The sequence below is a fragment of the Paroedura picta genome, chromosome 18 (assembly GCF_049243985.1).
Source record: "Paroedura picta isolate Pp20150507F chromosome 18, Ppicta_v3.0, whole genome shotgun sequence".
NCBI classification, from domain to species: Eukaryota; Metazoa; Chordata; class Lepidosauria; order Squamata; family Gekkonidae; genus Paroedura; species Paroedura picta.
In genome coordinates this window covers 188,088-208,392 of record NC_135386.1, presented here as the reverse complement: position 1 = coordinate 208,392, position 20,305 = coordinate 188,088, and the positions used below count along the sequence as shown (strand labels likewise).

Genomic DNA, 20,305 nt, shown 5'->3' with positions numbered 1-20,305 from the left:
TTGGGGTCTTTTTCAGACAGTAGCATTGTCTGGCTAGCAGGTGGGCTGAAGCATGTTCTGTTTGATTACTGGAGAATTTTTTGAAAGAACGCTCTGTTGATTCCAAAGGCTGTTAGGGTGGAAGGAGGCGTGGTGGCTTCATACAGATACTACACAGTTCCTTGTACCCAACATTTGGTAGAAATATGTTTTAATCTTTGTTCAGATCACCAAAGGGAGATATGGGGGGGGGGGGAAGACCACCAAGACCGGCTCTGCAGAGGAAGGCCTGGCCAACCCCCTCTGCTCCTCCCATGCGGTGAAAGCCCCTGTAAGCTGGCTACAGCTTAACACAGGGCATCACACAGTAAATATTTCTAAGCACTAACACAACCTAAAAACAAAACAAAACAACTGGTTTCTTTTAACAACACCCAACAGTATCTAAAGTTAGTTTTTAATAATACTGTTCATCGGTATCGAACAATACAATTGTTTTCCAACAGTACCTAAAAATATTAAGTTACATTGTTAGGTATTGTTGCAAAGTTAACAGACTTGGCTAGTTATTGGTGTGTTCTGCTATTTAAAAAAAAACACCTAGATAGAAGCAAACAATACCACCAAACAATAGCACAGTTAAAAACTAAGTCTAACTGAAAACGGTCTGTTTTTAGCAGCGCTTAACCAACAGATGTCCAACTTTTGGCCTTACCTAACTGACGCCTGGATATTGTCTAAAAACAGATAAGGTTGGTTATGGCAAAGCATAAAACACAGAGCTTTTTCATTCAAGTCTAACCATCCCCAGTGGAAATCTGCGTTTAAAAATCGATTGTGTTGGTTTTTTAAGTACTGTTCAAATTCAGATGGGGCCGGGAGCCATTTAGAAGTCTGACTCTGTGCTTCAAAATCTAACCAACTTTGTGTGGTGTTAAGTAACTTTTTAGCAGCAATGGAGCATCCGCACAGGGTTTCCTCAGTGCCAGATTAAATTTAGGAGGGATTTTGGAAGGCGTGTGGTTCCTCTGGAACTAAAAGGACAAGCCTCGCATTTGGGAGGCAAAGGAAAATAAATGCCCATGGGGAGACAGCCAGTTATTTGGTAAAAGCTAACATTGCACAGGTCAGATCCACTTCCCAGTTCTGTGATAATGTGGGATTATTCCCAACATTATGAAGCCTGCTCTTGAACATGGATTGTTAAGTGCTGCAGGGAACACGCACATCCAGCCAGCTAGGGTTTTAAGCACAGAATCTGTCAAACATACACATTCTCAAAAGTCAATGCCCACAAAATCTTGGCCTCTAAGGTATGCCTGGACTCCAATCTAGCTCTTTGAGCACAGACCATCACGTCTACCCACAGAAATTATGAGAGCCAGAAACCCAGAGTAATTCCTGCTGTTAGAGGTGTGTGCCTAGCTCCTCCATGAAATGACCACAGTGGGCCCGTCTCAATAGAATTAAGCAGACCTCTCAATTTGGGTTTTGGCTCACATTCAGAGGGCGCAGCTAAACTTTTTTGGGGGGGGCTGCCTTGGTCCATGCCTCTCCCCCCAGCGTATCCACACCACACAGGAATGGTCCTCAAGTTTTATTTCAAGGAATAAATTCCCAGGAATAACGACAACTTCAAGTGAAATACCGTATTAAAGCTGCAAGTTAGACATAAATCGTGACTCTGGCGCCTCTCCAGAGGATCCGGACGTGTCGATGAACGCACACACACACAGAGCACAGCTTTTTAACGTTGGAACAAAAGAATGTGTGGAAGCGTGTATTTCCCAAGGAATGCCCAGAAATTTATGGTGCATCATGGGCAGCTTCCAAAGCCCAGGTCGCTGAACTCCTTCATCCCTGCAGCGTCTCAGTGCTTAAGAGGTCTGGCACTGCACACCCGTCCGAGGCCCCTCCTCGTCCTCTTCATAGGTGCCGATGGTGAGGCAGTTCCTGGGGGTCGAAATCCATGAGGTCAACCGGATCCATGTCGTCTGTGACCATGACGTCTTCCAGGGGAGGGACAGGGCTTTGAGCAGAGGCAACCACTCCTGGGGAAGCCAGTTTTTCTCAGGGAATGCAACCTGCAATGGGAGAGCGCGGAGGAGAGCTGCGTGAGGATCATGAAGCTGTGCGCCTTCCTCCTAGTGCTCGCCTCTTAGCCTAGATCCCAATCGCCAATGATCCCAAAGTAGCTTACAAAGCAGCTTCGTCTCATCACAACAGACACCCTGTGAGGTAGGTGGGGCAGACAAAACTCTAACAAGGCTGTTATTGCAGAGCTGTTCTGTGAGGGAATCAAACCCAGTTCTCCAGATAAGAGCGTGCTGCTCTTAGCCACCCCACCATGCTGACACGTGCGAGAACTGGGAATGATCATCCAAGGTTAATCCAGCAAGCCTCACATAGAGGAGGAACAGGGAATCAAATCACAGTCTGTACATGCTGGCTCTCAAAGGCAGTTTGCCATTCAGGTGCCCCTGGGTTAGGAGTGCTCCTATTCTGTGTGGAGGGTGAGGAAGGAGCTAATAGAGCCCTTTTTGGCATGTGTCCACCTGGGTGGGGACGGACAATCAGGGCATCTTTTTCAACTATGGTTGTAGTGGAAACAGGGACTTCCAGTTAACAGGTGACTAGGAAACCATCTATGAAGGTTCCTTTTGCTTTCTTTTTTACTTACCAAGAATTGTATAATTAGAGAGCCCTTTTCCAGTGGATTTTTGTAAACTGGCATCCCCTCATTGAAGATGCATTTGAGGTCGCCATGTTTTATCACCTCACCTGTTGAAAGACAAGTACCGTAATTCAAGTACACTTAAAAAAAAGAGAGACAAATTAAATTTTCCAAAAGCCCGTTCTTAAGAGCTTCCTGTATCCCATTTTGCTGTAACAAAGAAGGAAGGTCATCTAGTCTAACCCCTGCAGAATTTGATGTCCTTGAGCAACTACAGTAGTTCTGTGCTAGCTGAAGAACTCAGAATTAGGCTAGTTGGCTCGCCCTCTTTATCGGGTAGAGAAACCTGAAACACAGATTCCTGATCCGCCTTCCCAACTGTCTCAGTGCACACCTCATTCTGATTTTGTAGCAGACTCGCTATAGCCTGGCCTTTATTGCTCTTCTACATCAGTGGTCCCCAGCCTTTTATCACCGGAGGGACGTCACCGCCGCCTGAGCTCCTGCTCCACTTGCTTTCCCACTGGCGCCCCTAACTTCCTGCCGCCAGCAGCAGCTGCGCAGTGCCATGCCAAGGGGCAGCGCCAGCTGTGGCAGCCGCTGGAGAGCACCAAAGGTGAGCTGGTGGCAGAGTAGCAGGGCAGCCCCCGAGGCAGCAGCCGGGGAGGAGGATGAGGAGGAGCCGCAGCCTGGTACCAACTGATCCATGGACCGGTATCGGTCCCCAAACCGGGGGTTGGGGACCACTGTTCTACATGACTACCCCCCCGGAAACAACCTCTTAAAAGGAAGACTTTAAAGGCTTCTAGCCGAGCACTAAAAATGATCCGATAATGCCTCCCTTTGGCATCCCAAGAGCCTCTTGTGGCGCAGAGTGGTAAGGCAGCTGTCTGAAAGCTTTGCCCATAAGGCTGGGAGTTCGATCCCAGCAGCCGGCTCAAGGTTGACTCAGCCTTCCATCCTTCCGAGGTCGGTAAAATGAGTACCCAGCTTGCTGGGGGGTAAACGGTAAGGACTGGGGAAGGCACTGGCAAACCACCCCGTATTGAGTCTGCCATGAAAACGCTAGAGGGCGTCACCCCAAGGGTCAGACATGACTCGGTGCTTGCACAGGGGATACCTTTACCTTTACCTTTACCTTGGCATCCCATGAGGAATATAGAATCATAGAATAATAGAGTTGGAAGGGACCTCATGGGTCATCTAGTCCAACCCTCTGCACTATGCAGGACACTCACATCCCAATCACTCATCTACTGTAACCCCTTCGCATTCACAGAATCAGCCTCTCTGTCAGATGGCTATCTAGCCTCTGTTTAAAAATTTCCAAAGGTGGAGATCCCACCACCTCCTGAGGAAGCCTGTTCCACTGAGAAACTGCTCTAACTGTCAGGAACTTCTTCCAGATGTTTAGATGGAATTTCTTTAGAATTAGAATTCTTTAGAAGCCGAACCAGAGCAGAGTAAATATGCCTATTAAAAAGTAATTCTTACTTCTTTTTGAGAAGCATATTATCTGTGCAGTTTTATTATTAAACTTTCTTTATTAAACCTCATGGGTCATCTAGTCCAACCCCCTGCACTATGCAGGAGGCTCACAACCCTATCACTCATCCAATCACTCACCCCCTTGATCCTTCACAGAATCATCCTCTCTGTCAAATCGCTATCCAGCCTGTTTAAAAATTTCCAAACCCACCAACTCCTGAGGAAGCCTGTTCCACTGATGAACCGCTCTAACTGTCAGGAACTTCTTCCTGATTTTTAGATGGAATTTCTTTTGAATTAATTTCCTATAGGTTCTGGTCTGTCGCTCCGGAACAAGAGAGAACAGCTCTGCTCAATCTTCCATATGGCACCCTTTTGAATATTTGAAGGTGGTTATTAGATCCTCTCTAGGCTAAATAAACCAAGCTCCCCCAACCTTTCTTCATATGTCTTGGTCTCCAACCCCCTCACCATCCTTGTTGCCCTCCTCTGGACACGTTCCAGTTTGTCAACATCCCAATTCAATTGGGGTGCCCAAAACTGAACACAGTACTCCAAGTGAGGCCAAACCAGAGAAGAGTAAATCGGTACTATCACCTCCCGTGATCTGGACATGATACTCCGTTTGATACAGCCCAAAATCCCATTTGCCTTTTTAGCCACTGAGTCACACTGCTGACTCATGTTCAATGTATGGTCTACTAAGACTCCTAGATCCTTTTCGCACATGCTGCTGCCAAGACAAGTCTCCCCCATCTTATATTGGTGCATTTGGCTTTTCCTACCTATATGCAGAACTTTACATTTGCCCCTCTTGAACTTCACTGTATTCAGTTTAGGACACTTCTCGAGCCTATCAAGATCATCCTGTTTTGTATACTGAGGATGGAGAGCTCCTGTGGGCGGAGACCCACACCCCTCTCCTGAAAGCGGATGAGAAGGGCATTGGAGGACCCTGGCACAAAGACCCTCCAGAGACAAGATAGCCACAACATCGGAGACCCCCCCCCTCCCTCCCCTAAAGGGGGCGAAGGAATGAAGGCCCCTTACAGGCACAGAGACCATCTGGAGAGGCTGCGAGGCCTTCAAGGGACAAGCGACGGGTTCCGCCCCCCCAGGTGCCCCGCGGAAGACATTGGCTTTTCACTTGGGGGAGGGGGCTCAGCCGCCAGGCCCCCCCTCCCGCCCCCCACTCACCGGGCCTCCCGAGCTCCGACTTCCGCAAGCTCCCCCAATTCGCCGCCCGGCCCGCTCTCCACGGCAACGGCGCCCGCCGGGACTCGACCCGCTCCGCGCGGCCCTCGCTTCCGGGAAAGGCGGGCCGCGCGGCTAGAAACGCCTTTTGGCTCCTCCGCGCCGCCATATCCAGGAGCACAGGAAGTCCCGCCTCCCGGCGACAGAGGCGGCCGCTCTAGGATCGCGAAGATGCGGCGAGGCCCGAGGCTGGTGGAGCTGCTGGTGGCGGCGGCCGTAGGCGTGGCCAGCGGGCTCTACATCTACAAGCCTCTGCTGGAGCCCCGCCCCGCCCCCCAGGGAGACACCCCGCAACCCCCCCCTGGCGCCAAGGCCTAGCCCCACCCCCCGCCCCCCGCCCCGGGGCAGGACCGCGAGGGACGGGCCCGGCGCCACCCCCACCCCCGAGACCCGGGACGTCACTGAGGCGCGCCCCCTCCCCCGCGCCTCCGGAAGCCAGCCCGACCCGGCGGCCTCGGAGCCCTCCCGGCTGTGATGTGCCTTGGAAAGCAGCATCCTAGAAAGCCTCCATGCTGAAGGGCAGTCAACCTCCGACTTCCGTGCCAGGAGACAGCGTCAGGGGAAGGCCTTGGACCTCCAGAGAGATGGATCTGCGGACCCTCCCAGATCTGACCCAGCTGGCTTTTCCTGATGTTTTCAAGAATCAAAAAGTGGGACCTTCTTGACTCTGACCAGAAACCGCGCGTTTGAATTCAGCAGTGTATCTGACGCCATCAGACTGGCTCAAAAAGTTTTGTGGGCAGGATTTGCTTGTGATAAAGCCCAACCTTGTTTCTTTTTGCAGATGTCTGCCTCTTCCTTGGCTGGGGGGGTGGGGGGAACGGGACAGGATGGGGTGGCTCTTGTGGGCACAGGTCTTTGCAGGGGGAGCCAAAGAAGCCATGCCACCCTTGAGTGGCCACATGAAAAGCAGCTGAGGGCCTCCCTCTCATCCGCCTCCAGGGGAAGGGCAGGCTCAGGGAGGGGACATTCCTAGGGCTACATAGCCTGGCACCCAGCCAGGGGAAAGGAATCGTCCCACCACCCGTCCCCAAAGGCTCCAGGGGTTTGGGTCACTGAGGGAGCTGCCGGTTTGGAGGCAGGAGGTTGTCTGTCATTTCCCATGTGGCAGGGCCAGGGGTAGCTTCTCCTTCTGCAGGAAAAGCATAGGCTGGTAAGAAGGGGCACAAGAGGTCCTGCCCCTCCCGTCAAACAAATTCCTTCTTTCTTGGGGACACGAGAACTCCCCTGGAGGAGCTGGCAGGCATGTACCAACCTCCGCCCTTCTGCCTGACCCAGGTCTGCCCCTGCCCCCAGAAGGCTCCTGGCATTGGGTGGATTTCTCAGCTGGCCCAGCTTCCGCTGGAAGAATCCAACCAGAGAATCCCTCAGGAGGCCTGGCCTCTCGGGACCATGGCAGGACCACCAGTGGGGTGGCAGCAACCTGGTTCCTGTTTGGCCTTGTCCGCTACCCTTGCCTCCTCTTGTTTGTGAGGTGTCACCTGACTCTTTTGGGACTGCCACGAAGCCCAGGTGGCCGTTCTGAGTGCGCAGACCCACCCGTCCCCACCGGCGCCTTGCTGGCCACATCCCAGGGTCATGATGTGCTGGGTGTAGGAAAAGCTGAAAAGGGGCTTTGTGAGTCGTCTTCCGTTCCCACCAACAGGAAGAAATGGTTCTTTATGACAAGATCACATGGTGCGGATTAGGATCCAGTGTGTCTGTTGGCCAGCAGCAGGGAAAGCACCACCCAGCGGCCCAGAGTCACTCTCCCTCCACCCCAGCAGCTCTTCTCTGCAGCTGGCCACAGCTGGGTGGACAGAACAGTGTCTGGGAGGGGCTGGTGTCTGTGGACACCCGAGGCGGGGGGGGGGGGCTTTGGGGCTCCCCAGCATCTCCTTTGCCTGCAGTGCTCAGGATGTTTCTCTTCTCTCAGAGTTGAAAGGCAAGCCAGGTAGGAGCGAGGGCGCTACGGTGTGGGTAGCATCCTGCACCCTGAACTGTTGCCTGGGTGCCAGGATTGGGAATGGGAGCTCGAGGGGCTAAGCCTGGCTGCTGGTGGGGTGCTGTGGCTAAGACATCAGCCTGGGAGAACTAGGTTCGAATCCATGCCCTGCCAGGGGAGCCCAGGAAATACAGGTCCAGGAGGGGCTCTGCTGGAATCTCTGCCCAGCAAGGCATGTCTTGACTTGATGAATTTGGAGGGGGAGCCAGTTGGGGAGCCCAGAGGCACAAGGCAGTCCCCACTGGCTGCATCCCCTTCTCCAAGTGGGGGGTGGGGGAGTCCTGGGAGAAAGAGGCACAAGACCAAGCAGTAAATATTCGAGGGACGAGGAAGGCCCTCCTAGCAGTGATGCAGACCAAACCAGAATAGGTTTTCATGGCCTTTGTGAACTTGGAGACCCTAAACTGAATATCTTTTACCCAGGGAAAGATAGATTTTCTCTCCCTTGCTTCCTCAAGAAGTGTGTCCTGTCCCCAGAAATATCCTTTAGCAACCCCAGGAGCAGCAAAGTGCCACCTGAGCTGGGCAGGTGGAGCTCAGTGGGCAGCCTTTGGCGTGTGCTGCTAGGCCCTTGTGCTTCTTCCAGTCGGAGAGGCCCTTCGGGGCCAGGGGGACAATTCATTAGCAGTCCAACTGGTCTCCTGCATGCTCCTTGGTGCCGTTTGGCTTAGAGGATGGGGCCTCAAGCAAGCCCAACACATGTCCCTTCAGGGCTGGGGAGCTTCAGAACCAGGCTGGACAGCAGTGGCCCCAGAGGGCTGGGCCAGGTGCTCAGAAGGGGGCGGGCAAGGCAAGGTCCTGGGCAGGCACCGGCTGCCCATTCCAAAGTGTGAAGTGTGCTGGGCAGCTGCATGTGGCAATGAGCCAGGACAGACGGCTGTTTGCTTAGCTGTAGGGCCAGATAAGGTCCCAGTGACAACAGGGCCAGATAAGGCCCCTTGCTGCACAGGCCAAACCTGCAGCCAACCAACCCGCCTCCCAGCCAGTGGCTGCAGCCCTTTCCTCCCCCCCCCACTCCTGCCCTTTCAACCCTTCTTATCAACCGCCGCTGCTGCCTGTGCTCCTGGCTAGTTCCAGGTGGAATTTCGCATCCCTGTCCTGGGGCTCTTCTTAGGCTCCAACAGGCTCCAAGGGGGATGGCTTCCCCTGGCTTCCCCGCCACTGTTAGCTTCAAGGGAAAGGGCCAGGAGGAGTGAGCGGGTGGCAGCACTCTTTCCCTCTCTGGGATGCCCGGGAGGAGGGCCCCCTGCTCAGGACCCCCAGGAGAGTGGGCTGCTGCTGCTGCTGACTCGCCTCCCTGCAGACCAGAGGCACGCCTCTCGTCTGCAAACAGGAGCCACGTAAGCCTGCCAGCTGTGTGCGAAACAGGTGGGGCTCCAGAGGCTGCTCGGCAGGGGAGGTAGTTCTCCACAGGAGCGAGCTGAGAGGGGGCCAGCCTGCGTGTGCTCTCCAGGGTTGCAGCGGAGTACAGCAGCGGACTCAGGCAGGTGTATGAAGGAGGGGGGGGGCGCAGAGAGGGGGTGGGATGAATCAAGGCAGATCAAGGCTGGCCCGTTTTTAAACTGTCAGACTGGGCAGCTTGCAGCCTCGCTTCCAGTGGAGCTTTTCAATGGGATGACTTCCCCTGTTGGTGCTGAAGCCTGGTGGGTGCCTCAGGGGAAGCATCCGGAGGCTGCCTGCCTGCCTCCTTTGAGCCAGCAGGCAGCCACCTAAGGCCCTGGGGTGCCCTGACAGGACTCCTTGCCCTTTGATCTTGGGCAAGAAAGGGCCAGGCAGGAGGGGAAGGGAAGAGCCTTCTCTGCCCAAGAGCCCCTGCCGGTCCGAGGTGAACAGACAGACCTGGGATGGACAGCAGGCCCTTTGAGGCAGGGCCATCCAGAGGATGGGAGAGCCTGTCTGCTGGGGTCTGCAAGCCTGCCAGGGATTCCCTAATTACCACGAGCGCTTTCCTGGCCTCAGTAGTCCAAGGGTGGAGAGCCCAGATTCAATATTTGTCCAGGGATGGAACCTTGGGGACTCCTGGCGGTCTTGCGGGCTCTGGCCAGGTGCCAGCCCAAGCTGGGGGGAGGTCTGGGGAGAGACAAGGGGGGGGCAAAGGGCAGGCTGGAGGACAGGCGTTTCCAGGGGATGCCACTTCTCCTCCCCTTCTGATGCCCTCTCTTCCTCCTCACGCCCGGCATGGTGCCTGAGAGGGTGTGTGTTTGGGGAGGGATCATCTCCTAACCCTTGCTAGCCACTGGAAACCCAGCAGAGGCACAAGGTGATCCCCACCCCCCACTTCCAAGTCCTGCACCCCAGGGTGCTGGAATGTGGCTGCACACAGAAAGAGGCCACCAAGGGCGTCTTCAGACAGCACCTTCCTCACGAGGCTTGTTTTCTGCTCATTCGAGAGTACACAAGACTTGTTCCCATTATGTGTGTGTGTGTGTGTGTGGGTGCGTGTGTTTTTCCAGACATTCCCCTGGAGACTATGGGGGGGGGGGGTAGGAAGTTAGGGACCCCAGCCAGCAAGAGCAGCCACGTAACCCACCCATGGGTCAGTGGCCCCAAATAGGAGACTCCCCCAGGCCTCCCCAGGGAACTCTCTGGCTGGACCACGGCAGCTCCTGTACTCAATTCCCTGGCTCCCTCTAGTATTTGGGCCTTTCCCACCCCACACTGCCCTTGTTGGAGGCAGGACAAAACCTATCCCTACGCAGCCAATGGAGGGCTCTGCCTCTGGCTGGCATCGCAACTCCCCTGCAGCCAAGAGGGCTGGTGGGCTGTGGAAGCATCGCCTTCGATGGACAGGAGGCAGGCAGGCAGGCAGGCCGATCACGGAGCAGTGCCTGAGGCTGAGCTGGCATCCCCCCGCTGTGGCCATTCCAGAAGCTCACTCAGCCCTCCCACTTCTCCCTTTGGCAGGGCTGACCACGGTCTCACAATGTCTGATGGGGATTATGATTACCTGATCAAGTTCTTGGCCCTCGGAGACTCCGGTGTCGGGAAGACCAGCCTTCTCTATCAGTACACGGACGGAAAGTTCATCTCCAAATTCTTAACCACGGTGGGCATCGATTTCCGGGAGAAGAGGGTGGTAAGTCTCCTTTTTGATACGGGAACCTCGGTGTGGAAGACGGTGGCTCCAGAGTGGTCTGACGTGCTTAGGAGCCATCTTTGCCTGCCGGATGGGCCACTGGCCTGATCCACCGCAGCTTCTCTTATGTGATCCTCAAATAAAACACACAAAGCTGCTGGCACAGAGAGCCAAAAGCAGGCCAAGCACACACACCCCTCCGCATATCACCACTTACTTTTCAAACTAGGTGTACCGACCCAATGGGCCAGATGGCCTCAGCGGCAGAGGGCAGAGAATCCATCTCCAGCTGTGGGACACTGCAGGGCAAGAAAGGTAGGGGACACAGCTTGGCCCTCGGGCAGAGCAAAGCACTGGGGTGTCGGGAAGTGGACAAGAGCTTAAACAAAATGCACTCTTCCTCTCCTGAGAGGCTGGGGTGGAAGGGGCTTGATCCGGCAGCATTCCTGGCTGTGAGGCTTGCAGGGGGGGGGGAAACCCCACTGGAGCTGATGCAGCTGCATGGCTCTGCTCTGCCTCTGGAAATGGAGGTGCCTGACTCCAGCGCCCCCCTCCCCCCCAGCACCCCCTTCCCTTTCTTCCCTGGGCTTGCTATGAGCCCGGCCAGTGCCCAGGTTTCATCCAGAGCAGAGGGACCCCTTTCTAAACCCAAGTGGGGGGGGGGAGTGTTTCAAGGGACTGAGACCAGCGTAACTCTGCCAGTGCCCTCCGATGTACTGCTTGGGGGAGGCGGTGGCCAAATAGTTCACCTGCTTTCCCCAAGGTACCCTGCTTGTTTCTGGGCAGGTTTCGGAGCCTGACGACGGCCTTCTTCCGAGACGCAATGGGCTTCCTCCTCCTCTTTGACCTGACCAATGAGCAGAGCTTTCTGAACGTACGGAACTGGATGAGTAGGTCCCTTCTGCTCCCACTCTTTTTGGTCTGCCTTTTGGGGCTGCGGGGTGGCCCTGAGGAAGCCGGAAGAAGCTCTTCTTCATTTGGTTCTGGCTCTGGGTACAGTGCCTCACCAAGAATGTGGCCTAGGAGGCCTGCTTGGAGGCCAATGAGTCCCACTCTTCGGGGCCCTGGAGGGAGGCAGAGGTTCTGGTGGGGTTGTCCTGCTGCTGCTCACCTCTGCTCTTCTGTTTGCCGGTCCCGCCAGGCCAGCTACAAATGCATGCTTACTGCGACAACCCGGACGTGGTCCTGTGTGGCAACAAAAACGACCTGGAAGAGCAGAGAGCAGTCAAAGAAGGGGATGCTAAGGAGCTGGCGGAGAAATATGGGCAAGTATCTGGCCCCCCAGGACAGGAAAAGCCACACCCTTCAGTGTCACAAGTCGCCCTCCAATTGTTTCGCTGTGACTTGGGGGGGGGATACTCCCTCCCCAACAAAAGCAAAAAGCTTCCTCTACCCAGGGGCAGAATATGCCAGGTGGAGGGTGTGTCAACAGGGGGTGCAGTGCAGGGAGCTGGCACCAGCCCCTCCCTCTCTAGGTCCCCAACCAACAGGGGTGCAGCACGTCTTTTCCAGGTGAAAGAGATCACCTCCTCTGGGGAGCAGCTGGTGTTCCCCACGGTGCCCCCACGGTCTCCACCAGGGATTTCCCCTCCTCGGGGAGGGCAAGGTATTCAGCCAGCTAGATGGCCAAAAGTGGGCCTAGGGTCAGCCTCCTCTCCCTGCCCCCCCCATCACTCCACAGAGGTGGGCTGTGCTGAGGCCAAACTGGACAGCTGCAGGCCCCCAATCTGTGGCACAGCAGGAGTCCGCCCCCTCTGGCCAGAAGAGAAGGGCCCCCCCGCGGCCCTCTGACCCCAGTTTCCCTTGGCAGGATCCCTTACTTTGAAACGAGTGCCGCCAGTGGGACCAACGTGAGCCAGGCCATCGAGACACTGCTGGATCTCATCATGAAGCGCATGGAACGGTGTGTGGACAAGTCCTGGATCCCGGAAGGGGTAGTGCAGTCCAACGGCCACAGCTCATCCGAGCGGCTCCCTGAGGAGGCAGAGAAAAGCAAATGCAGCTGCTGAGCAAGGGCTCAGGCAGAACGAGGCCATAGAATGACACAGCGGTGCTCTCTGGGGGGAAGCTTAGCGAGATCTGTTCCCGAGCCGCTCTTGCCTTGCATGAATGTAGGAGCCCTACGTTCAGGAGCCCACCTGCCGTTTTGCAAACAAGCCAAGGACTGACTGCAGTCCTTCTGCCCTGTCATGGAATTGCAATCATCTCACGGCAGCAATAAAGCCAATGACTGGGAGACATGCAAGTCACTTCCTGTTGGTTGCTAGAAAGATGCTGCCAGATTATTGGCTTAGGGCACTCCCGGGGCAAATGCCTGTGTTGGGTGCCCATGGAGATCTCTGCCTGCCTACACCTACATGGGCAAAGGAGTGCAGGCGCCGTGTCACACACAGTCTTGCTTGTGTTTTGACAGGAATCTGGGGCCAGCACGTGCGTGGCATTAAACGTCTTGGTCCCAAGTACACACATGGCTTGTGGCAGCTCCATCACAACGGGACTGAAACAATTAGCACAGGCTCTGGCATGGGGAGGTCTTCCTATACTTTAATTAACTCTTCTCAGTTGACAACTCTGGTTTCTTTGTGTGTTCTTTGTCCCACGAGAAACTAGCAACTTTTTAAAGAGGGGGAGAGGGGGTGCACACAGCATTCCCAGAGCATCTTCCACACAGGACTGAAATGGTTGAGAGTAGCCCATTCCCAAACCTTGGTTGACTGCTCGCTCTCTTGGACTTTTCGCAACACCTTGCCCACTCCTATAGGTGCGTTCAACACGGCTACATTTCCCAGCACTTTGTAGCCTGTTGCCCAGGTCCATTCCCCAACCCCAGCCTCAGTCACCCTTGGGTCCCTCTGGATGGACTCTAATGTGCTGCTAATGGCCAGAGCCAGGAGCCTAGACCAGCCAGCCACGTGTTCTGCATCTTCCCTGGGATACTCCAGTCTGCCCCAGAACTGCGACGGAAATGTCATCTTCCAGTTTGGCAAATCAGATTTAGGAACTAGGGAAGGAAATATAATCTGCTTGTGTGGGTAATGTTAAGTGTTTGTAATGGGAGGTTATGGGAAGCGTGGCCATTGCCTGTCCTGAAACATCCTGGGCAGGTCACTAATAACCAGAGAACACCTCAAAGCACCTATTCATTAAAATCTAGAGGTAGCTTCGGAATCATTGGGAAGTGACATAAAACCACACTACCTGAAGCCCAAGTAGAATGTATTCAGGTTAGGAAAGGCGCTGTCAAGATTTTGAGGAGTGGGTTAATAAAAGCAGCAAGCTAAACAATAAATGTTTTAAAAATATATCCAGAGCAGGAAACCAGCCAGAGAAGCAATGGGGTCTTTGGATTGCCAAAGAATAAAGGGATTGCTAAAGGAAGATGGGAGGATGACAGAGATGTGCTGTATCATGTGGCCATGGAATTGGGCCAACTGTGGGCGGGAGTTGTGAGTTTCTTGCACTGGGCGGGCGATGGGTGGACTAGGTGACCCTGGAGGACCCTTCCAATTCCATGATTCTGTGCCTGGGGGCGCTGCCTGCTCCTATGTGACCAAGGCAACCCTCACAGGGATGCAGGGCAGGGCGGGGGCGTCCACAGGCACCTATTGACAAGTCTGCCCATTCCCATGTGCAAAAGAGGCAGGGGTGCTCTGTGGCCATACTTGGTCTCCTGGTGAGGGGAGACGCTGTATGACGCTGCACAGTCCACCTTTCAAAGCAGCCCCCCCTAAGGGAGAAAGGCTCCCTTTAAACCAAGAGAGGACCTGTTGCGCAGCCTGGAAGCGAGTCGTGATCCCGGGAGAACTCCAGCCAACACCTGGAGGTGGCAACCCTGCCCGCCGAGAAGCCTCCCCCCCCCCGACACCGGTAGGAGACGGATATCGGGCCCGAGCCCCAGCGCATGCGCCCAAGCGAACCAGATGAGGACCCGTCTCGGCCTTTCTAGGAGCAGCGAGAGGAGCAGCGAGAGGAGCGCTTCCGGCTCCCGCCCAGCGCATGCGCCTAAGCGGGCCGGAGGAGGACCCGCTTCGGCCTTTCTATGCGCGCCTCGGGAGCAGCGAGAGGAGCGCTTCCGGCTCCCGCCCAGCGCATGCGCCTAAGCGGGCCGGAGGAGGACCCGCTTCGGCCTTTCTAGGCGCGCCTCGGGAGCAGCGAGAGGAGCGCTTCCGGCTCCCTCCCAGCGCATGCGCCTAAGCGGGCCGGAGGAGGACCCGCCTCGGCCTTTCTAGGCGTGCCTCGGGAGCAGCGAGAGGAGCGCTTCCGGCTCCCGCCCAGCGCATGCGCCTAAGCGGGCCGGAGGAGGACCCGCCTCGGCCTTTCTAGGCGTGCCTCGGGAGCAGCGAGAGGAGCGCTTCCGGCTCCCGCCCAGCGCATGCGCCTAAGCGGGCCGGAGGAGGACCCGCCTCGGCCTTTCTAGGCGCGCCTCGGGAGCAGCGAAAGGAGCGCTTCCGGCTCCCGTGACGGTCTTCCTGCGTCGTCGCCCGGGCGAGTGAGTGAGCGAGCGAGATGCGCGTGGAGCGGTGCTACTTCTGCGCGGGGCCTGTCTACCCCGGCCACGGCGTTGCCTTCGTCCGCAACGACTGCAAGGTAGGCGGCCGGGGCTCGTGCCGCCGGAGCGGGGGTCGAGGAGGGGCGGGGGTGAAGCAGCGAGCTCACTCTGCCCCCCCCCCACCCCCGGGCGTGTCTCTTCCGCGCAGGTGTTCCGGTTCTGCAGGTCCAAATGCCACAAAGGCTTCAAGAAGAAGCGCAACCCGCGCAAGGTGCGGTGGACGAAGGCCTTCCGCAAGGCTGCCGGCAAAGAGCTGACGGTGGTGAGTAGTCAGAGTCGGCGGTGGCGGCGGCTCTGAGTTCCCTCCCTCGCTCCCTCTTGCGTCCTGTCGGAGGTTAGAGAGGGAGGCACCCCCTGGGCTGGCGTCGGGTGGCAGGGAGGGAGAGGGCCCCTGGGGGCTGCACTAAGACCCCTGCTCTCGCCCTGCCAGGACAACTCGCTCGAGTTTGAGAAGCGCAGGAATGAGCCCGTGAAATACCAGCGGGAGCTCTGGCAGAAGTCAGGTAGGTGCACTTGCTCTCTGCTGCACAGGACCTTCTGGACCAGGGGAGAGCACCCCCTCCCAGGCCGGTCAAGGGGTTTTGGAGCTGCATCTGCCTGTGCTGTATGGCCCCGCCTGGAAGCCAGCCTGCAACCCTCCAAGTGGGGTGGGCGAGGAAAGAGTAGTAAATAAGCCACCTGTCCCTACTGCATAAAAAGGCCCTGCTGGAAGCCCTGCAACAGAGAGGCCTAAAGTAGACAGTGTGCCCGTTCTTCCAGAAGAGGTCTTCCTGTCCAATTTTGCCCTTGTTCAGTCCTCAGCCAGTTGATTGATGGGGTTAGGTTGAGGGCAGTTACAAGTCACCTCTGGAGGAGGTGACATCCCAGCCCATAAAGCATGGTTTAAAACAGCAACTGGTAGTAAGCCACACATATGGTGCAGGCTGGGCTGAGTGGCGGCAACTGCACTGAATGTCTTCCAGTCATAGCACACTTATGGACACCCTCAAGCAAGAGGTGGTCAGAGATGACTTGCCCTGGCCTACTCTGGTGACCTCCCATCCAAGGGCTAGCTTAGCTTCCAAAATCTGAGCTTAGGCCGGCCTGGACCATCTCAGTCATGGCATGAGCAGGGGAGACGCCAGCAGATCCCAAGGCACATTGCTGCCTTGGCGGTGTTTGGCCAGAAGGAATCCCTGGGTGAGAATGCTAAAGCAAGGCACTGTGCTTCTGGCTTCACCACCTGAGCCTGCAAAGAAGTCATTGTGATGTGCTTGGCCCCCTTGTTCTTCCAGTGGCTGCAATGAAGAGAGTGGAAGAGATCAAGCAGAAGCGGCAAGCCAAATTCATCATGAACAGGTACCTTCAGGCTTTAGCTGAGCTGTTCTTTGACCCCAGCAGAGACCTTGGTGTTCAGAACCAGCTGGACTTCTGCGAGGGTGATGACTGCCGCTAACTCAGGCTCCTTTTAGATATTTCCCTTGGGAGCAGGCCTGCATCCAGAGGTCAGGCCTAGTGCTGCAGGCAGGCAGAAGGGGCTAGCTTCACATGGGAAACTTGGGGTTGGGGGCAGTGGGACGGCAGTGAGCAGCCCTGGCCTCCAAATAAGTGTCTAGGTGCAGCTGAATTTTTTCCTGCTCTTGCATGAGCAAACCTAGACTCTAAAAACAAAACGTGAAGTCGTTTGTGTGGGTTTAAAATCTGCTGCTGGTGTGTCACATCCTTCTTAGCATTTGGTTTTTGAATAAATAAGACCGTTTTTCATCCCCTCCCTTTAGACTAAAGAAGGGCAAAGAATTGCAGAAAGCTCAAGACATCCAGGAAGTCAAACAGAACATCCATCTCATTCGGGCTCCGCATGCAGGTGAGCCCCGAACCAGAAGGCTGGTAACCCTGCATTGATGGCTTGAAAATGCCGTCTAGAGTTCCCATGGCCAAGGACAGCATGCTGGACTTGTGAGCTGTGCCACTGGCCCCATATTGCCTTCAGGGCTCAGGTATCCCATTGCCCAGGGGAGAGGGCTAAACACTGCAAGTGACATGTGTCTTCACCAATTCCATTTAGCCTCTTCAAGAGGAAGGGGGGTCTCTCTCACCTGAATAAGATTGAGCCTTGTAAGGGACACTGTCCATAGGGGTAGGCCTATAGCTGTGTGGGCTTGGGTTCAAAAGGTGGTTCAAAAAGGAAGGGGGCACATTGGTAACTTAGTTTTCCTGTGGCCATCCCTGGTAGGGAGGACAGAGATGCTCCTGTTGCTACCAGTGGGTAGGAAGGGACCTTGAAGATGCTTTGGGTAGAGATCCTGTTTCCCTGCGGTTCTCTGCTCTGTTGGAGGCACAACTGTGTGGATCTGCATTGGGATTGGAACAGACAATGCAACCCTGAAGGTAGCTGGACTGAACTGTCTTTTTCATAACTTCCAGGTCAAGCCAAACAGCTGGAAGAGAAGATGGTCCAGAAGCTAGAGGAAGCCGTGGCCATGGAGGAGTCTGCCTAGAGTGGCTGTGGCTGGGGACTTTTTGGCTGAGTGCCCGCCCTTATGGATGGGACCTGTGGTGGCTTCCCCTCGGGCTCCGGGGCCAGCCAGGGCAGCTGCCGGAGCTGTGTTGGGAGTGGGCTCTTATTGGTATAGTTTTATCAGAAGTGAGTAAAACAACTGCCACTGACAGCATGAGCCTCTTGTGTGCTGAAGTCCATTGAGATTGAAGTGGCATCCTGGGAAGGTCTTTGTGAATGACCCATGGGTGCCTGGAGGAAGGGGACCCTGGTTTTGTCTTCAGTGGGCTGCATTCTGCTGGTCAGAAGAGACTATGTTCTGCGCCACCTGCAGGATCCTGTCTCCCATTCAGCCCTGAGAGACTCTGCCTCCCTCCTCCTTCTCCGTAATCCCTTTTTCACGTCATCTAAGCTGTCAGCCTCACACAGCCTAGAGCAGTGAGTCAATTATGCACTGTGGGAAGGACTTCCTTTGGTTTGTCCTGGATCCGTTATCCCTCAGTTTCAGGGATTGTCACCCCTATTCTGGTGTAGTGGAATCATGCGTAACTCCCTAGACACACTCTCTCTTCATTGTCCTTAGGCATTTTGGTTTCATGTATTGCTAGCCTTTTCAGCCCTATGAAAACTGTACATGGTGTTTCTGAAGCAGCCTCAACATGGATCGTTGCAAGGGCATTGTGTTCGTTGCCAATTGGCTCTCAGCCTTTCCTGAGTATGGGCATTTCCTCCTGCACTAGGGGCTGACAGGGCAGCTGATATGGTTGTTTCTGACCAGTGTGTCATCTGCCAGTTGGATTGACATGGAATCTTGCCACTCATGTAAGGAGTGTTTGTGAAACTTTGCCCTTCCCATAGGGCATCTTGGGTTGGAAAAATGGTTGTTCTTTCCTCACAGAGACAAGGCTGCGTCACTGGAGTACAAGCAGATGCCTCATCACTCTAAACAGAAAGAGGCTTGAGTCTACAGAATGTCCTAAGAGCATGGGGGAGGGGGGAAATAAGAGAGCCCAGAGCACATGTAGAGTCCACTGAGAAATGGCTCTTGAGCCTCTTGCCTCTGGTGCTAGCGGCTTCAAGGCTTCCTGTGGGCTTTGTTGTGCTGTTTTGGGGGCCAAGAGCTCTTCAGAGACCAACAGGATTTCAGGATTTGAATTTCCAAGAGGTGAAACTCCATTTAGACTCTCAAAAGTTCGTACTCTGAAAATCTTGCTGGTCTTCAAGGTGTGAGGAGACCGGAATCTCGATGCTTGCCCCAGTTTGCCTCTCATGACACACTTAACTCAATTTGCCTTGCCCTCCCTCACCCAGGCCAGGGAGAACTTTGAGGAGCACCTTGCAATTCACCTTGCTTCTCAGCTTCCTCTGTTGTCTGAAAAATTCCAGAAAAATGGTTGAACACATTAAATCGCACTGGTCCCAAATCAGTCCTTGTAGGAAGCTTTCTTCATTTACTCCTCCTGGATGTTGTCTGTTGGTAAACCAGTTCATAATCCCCAGTAGCATCTGCTGTTTTGCACCAGGAGCCACTGGTGAAGAACTTTGTTGAAGGATTTTTGCACGTCCCAAATATGGCTTATGTATTGCTCACCCTTATCTACATACATTAACCATCTTGCAAAGTCTTTGGGAGAGATGATTTCTATTAAGTCTTGCTCCTCCCCTTTTGTTCTTCACTGAACATAATAATTCTGTCCTTAATAGCTGGATCCCCAGCCTAAAGTTCCCTGGATCTCCTCTGGAGTCCTTTTAAGAAATCTTGGGTGGGGCAAAGCCAAGCTCTGGATGGTGCCAGTACCCCCTGCTGCGTCAAGTGTGACAAACCGCATGGTCTGTTCCTGCCATCACCAGTGCATGATGCTGGGTTAGGCCTTCTGGCAGGTGCCCTCTCAGGCCTCCGAGCTTGCTGGATGAGCAAATGTCTCAGACTCAAGCTAACTGGGCCAAAAGGTGCTCTTGGGAGGCCCATGAAGCACATCTCTGAGAACACAGGGACCCCAAGTGCACGGAACCAAGCCAGAGAGCATCTCCATGCGGCCCACACAGCTGCAGCTTCTTGACCATTCAAGAGGCCTTGGCATGCCTTTTGCAGACTTGGCCTGGCACAGTAGCTGAAGCCTGGGATTTGTACCTATTAAAGAGCAGCTAAGCCTGCCACAGGAGTCCCGTTTCCCTGGGCAACTCTGGCAGCCTCGGCAGAAGGGACAGTTCCTCTGCCAGTGGGGAGTCCTCTCTTGGCGTGGGCAATGCCTTTCTTGCAGAGAGCATTGTACAGGTGAGGGACGTGTCCCACTCAGGCCTCGATGGCATCCCACTCGATGCACCCCCCCCCCAATAGCCATTCTGTCTGGTTCTGCTGCTCCCACTGGAGCTTCTTCCTGGCCTTCCAGGTCATTTGGAGCAGCCCTGCACACAGGCAGATGTGTCTCTCTCTCCCCCCCCCCCATGCCTCCTGTCACTGGGAACGGCCACCAGCTAGCCGTCCCACTTGGTGGCCTGACCTACTTTCTTGGTCCTGCCTGCCAAGAACTTCCCTCATTACTGTCGACTGTAATTCATGGCTAATTGACACACGACTTGCAGGATGTGGGGCCGCCAGCTGCCGCCAACTGGTGCTGAGCTTGCAGGTCATGCCAGATCCACTTTGGGAATTCAGCACCAGCCCTGCAGGCGCTGCTTATATATAGTCCCTCTCAAACCCCGGAGGGGCCGCTCCAGGAAGGAAGGGAGCACAGAGAGAGGGTGCAGGAATATTTGGGGCAGCCCAATAATAGCCCGTCCGTACCTTTGCTTCAATGCTCCATCCTCTTCATTGGGAGACTATC

General features: G+C 55.1%; 3 protein-coding genes across 8 annotated transcripts; 2 read left to right on the top strand and 1 right to left on the bottom strand.

Moving 5' to 3' along the window:
* Positions 1-417: 417 nt before the first annotated feature.
* On the bottom strand, positions 418-14,446 carry LOC143827751 (dnaJ homolog subfamily A member 4-like). Of its 3 annotated transcripts, XR_013227401.1 has the most exons (7): positions 14,373-14,446; positions 12,276-12,429; positions 11,567-11,661; positions 10,673-10,754; positions 5,339-10,589; positions 2,660-2,760; positions 418-2,063 (listed from the first exon to the last, which is right to left on the bottom strand). XR_013227401.1 is itself a non-coding variant. In XM_077317614.1 (3 exons), the coding sequence occupies exons 1-3, from the start codon at positions 5,502-5,504 to the stop codon at positions 1,857-1,859; spliced, it is 474 nt and encodes a 157-aa protein (XP_077173729.1). In that variant the 5' UTR covers positions 5,505-5,659; the 3' UTR covers positions 1,562-1,856. The 3 variants fall into 3 exon arrangements, 1 of the variants encoding a protein (XP_077173729.1); XR_013227402.1 differs by lacking the exons at positions 10,673-10,754; positions 14,373-14,446 and adding an exon at positions 14,220-14,362; XM_077317614.1 differs by lacking the exons at positions 10,673-10,754; positions 11,567-11,661; positions 12,276-12,429; positions 14,373-14,446 and having other exon boundaries at positions 1,562-2,063; positions 5,339-5,659.
* RAB27A (RAB27A, member RAS oncogene family) lies at positions 7,262-13,024 on the top strand. Of its 4 annotated transcripts, XM_077317613.1 has the most exons (7): positions 8,713-8,862; positions 10,284-10,455; positions 10,685-10,770; positions 11,242-11,345; positions 11,597-11,720; positions 12,266-12,358; positions 12,869-13,024. In XM_077317613.1, the coding sequence occupies exons 2-7, from the start codon at positions 10,303-10,305 to the stop codon at positions 12,897-12,899; spliced, it is 591 nt and encodes a 196-aa protein (XP_077173728.1). In that variant the 5' UTR covers positions 8,713-8,862; positions 10,284-10,302; the 3' UTR covers positions 12,900-13,024. The 4 variants fall into 4 exon arrangements, with proteins under 4 accessions (XP_077173727.1, XP_077173726.1, XP_077173728.1 ...); XM_077317612.1 differs by lacking the exons at positions 8,713-8,862; positions 12,869-13,024 and adding an exon at positions 7,262-7,328 and having other exon boundaries at positions 12,266-12,693; XM_077317611.1 differs by lacking the exon at positions 12,869-13,024 and having other exon boundaries at positions 8,601-8,747; positions 12,266-12,693.
* Positions 14,447-14,811: 365 nt separating the features above from the next.
* Positions 14,812-17,652, top strand: RSL24D1 (ribosomal L24 domain containing 1). Its single transcript, XM_077317713.1, has 6 exons — positions 14,812-15,042; positions 15,153-15,266; positions 15,435-15,507; positions 16,279-16,342; positions 16,762-16,847; positions 17,408-17,652. The coding sequence occupies exons 1-6, from the start codon at positions 14,962-14,964 to the stop codon at positions 17,479-17,481; spliced, it is 492 nt and encodes a 163-aa protein (XP_077173828.1). The 5' UTR covers positions 14,812-14,961; the 3' UTR covers positions 17,482-17,652.
* Positions 17,653-20,305: the final 2,653 nt, after the last annotated feature.

Excerpts from the sequence above, each read along its gene's own strand:
- LOC143827751 (XM_077317614.1), bottom strand. The coding sequence starts at position 5,504 with ATGGCGGCGCGGAGGAGCCAAAAGGCGTTTCTAGCCGCGCGGCCCGCC. Across the intron at positions 2,761-5,338 it reads GTCGGAGCTCGGGAGGCCCG|GTGAGGTGATAAAACATGGC; the intron begins GTGAGTGGGGGG and ends GTCTTTCAACAG. Across the intron at positions 2,064-2,659 it reads CTCTAATTATACAATTCTTG|GTTGCATTCCCTGAGAAAAA; the intron begins GTAAGTAAAAAA and ends CTCCCATTGCAG.
- RAB27A (XM_077317612.1), top strand. The coding sequence starts at position 10,303 with ATGTCTGATGGGGATTATGATTACCTGATCAAGTTCTTGGCCCTCGGA. Across the intron at positions 10,771-11,241 it reads GACACTGCAGGGCAAGAAAG|GTTTCGGAGCCTGACGACGG; the intron begins GTAGGGGACACA and ends GTTTCTGGGCAG. Across the intron at positions 11,721-12,265 it reads GAGCTGGCGGAGAAATATGG|GATCCCTTACTTTGAAACGA; the intron begins GCAAGTATCTGG and ends TTCCCTTGGCAG.
- RSL24D1 (XM_077317713.1), top strand. The coding sequence starts at position 14,962 with ATGCGCGTGGAGCGGTGCTACTTCTGCGCGGGGCCTGTCTACCCCGGC. Across the intron at positions 15,043-15,152 it reads TCGTCCGCAACGACTGCAAG|GTGTTCCGGTTCTGCAGGTC; the intron begins GTAGGCGGCCGG and ends TCTTCCGCGCAG. Across the intron at positions 16,343-16,761 it reads GCCAAATTCATCATGAACAG|ACTAAAGAAGGGCAAAGAAT; the intron begins GTACCTTCAGGC and ends CCCTCCCTTTAG.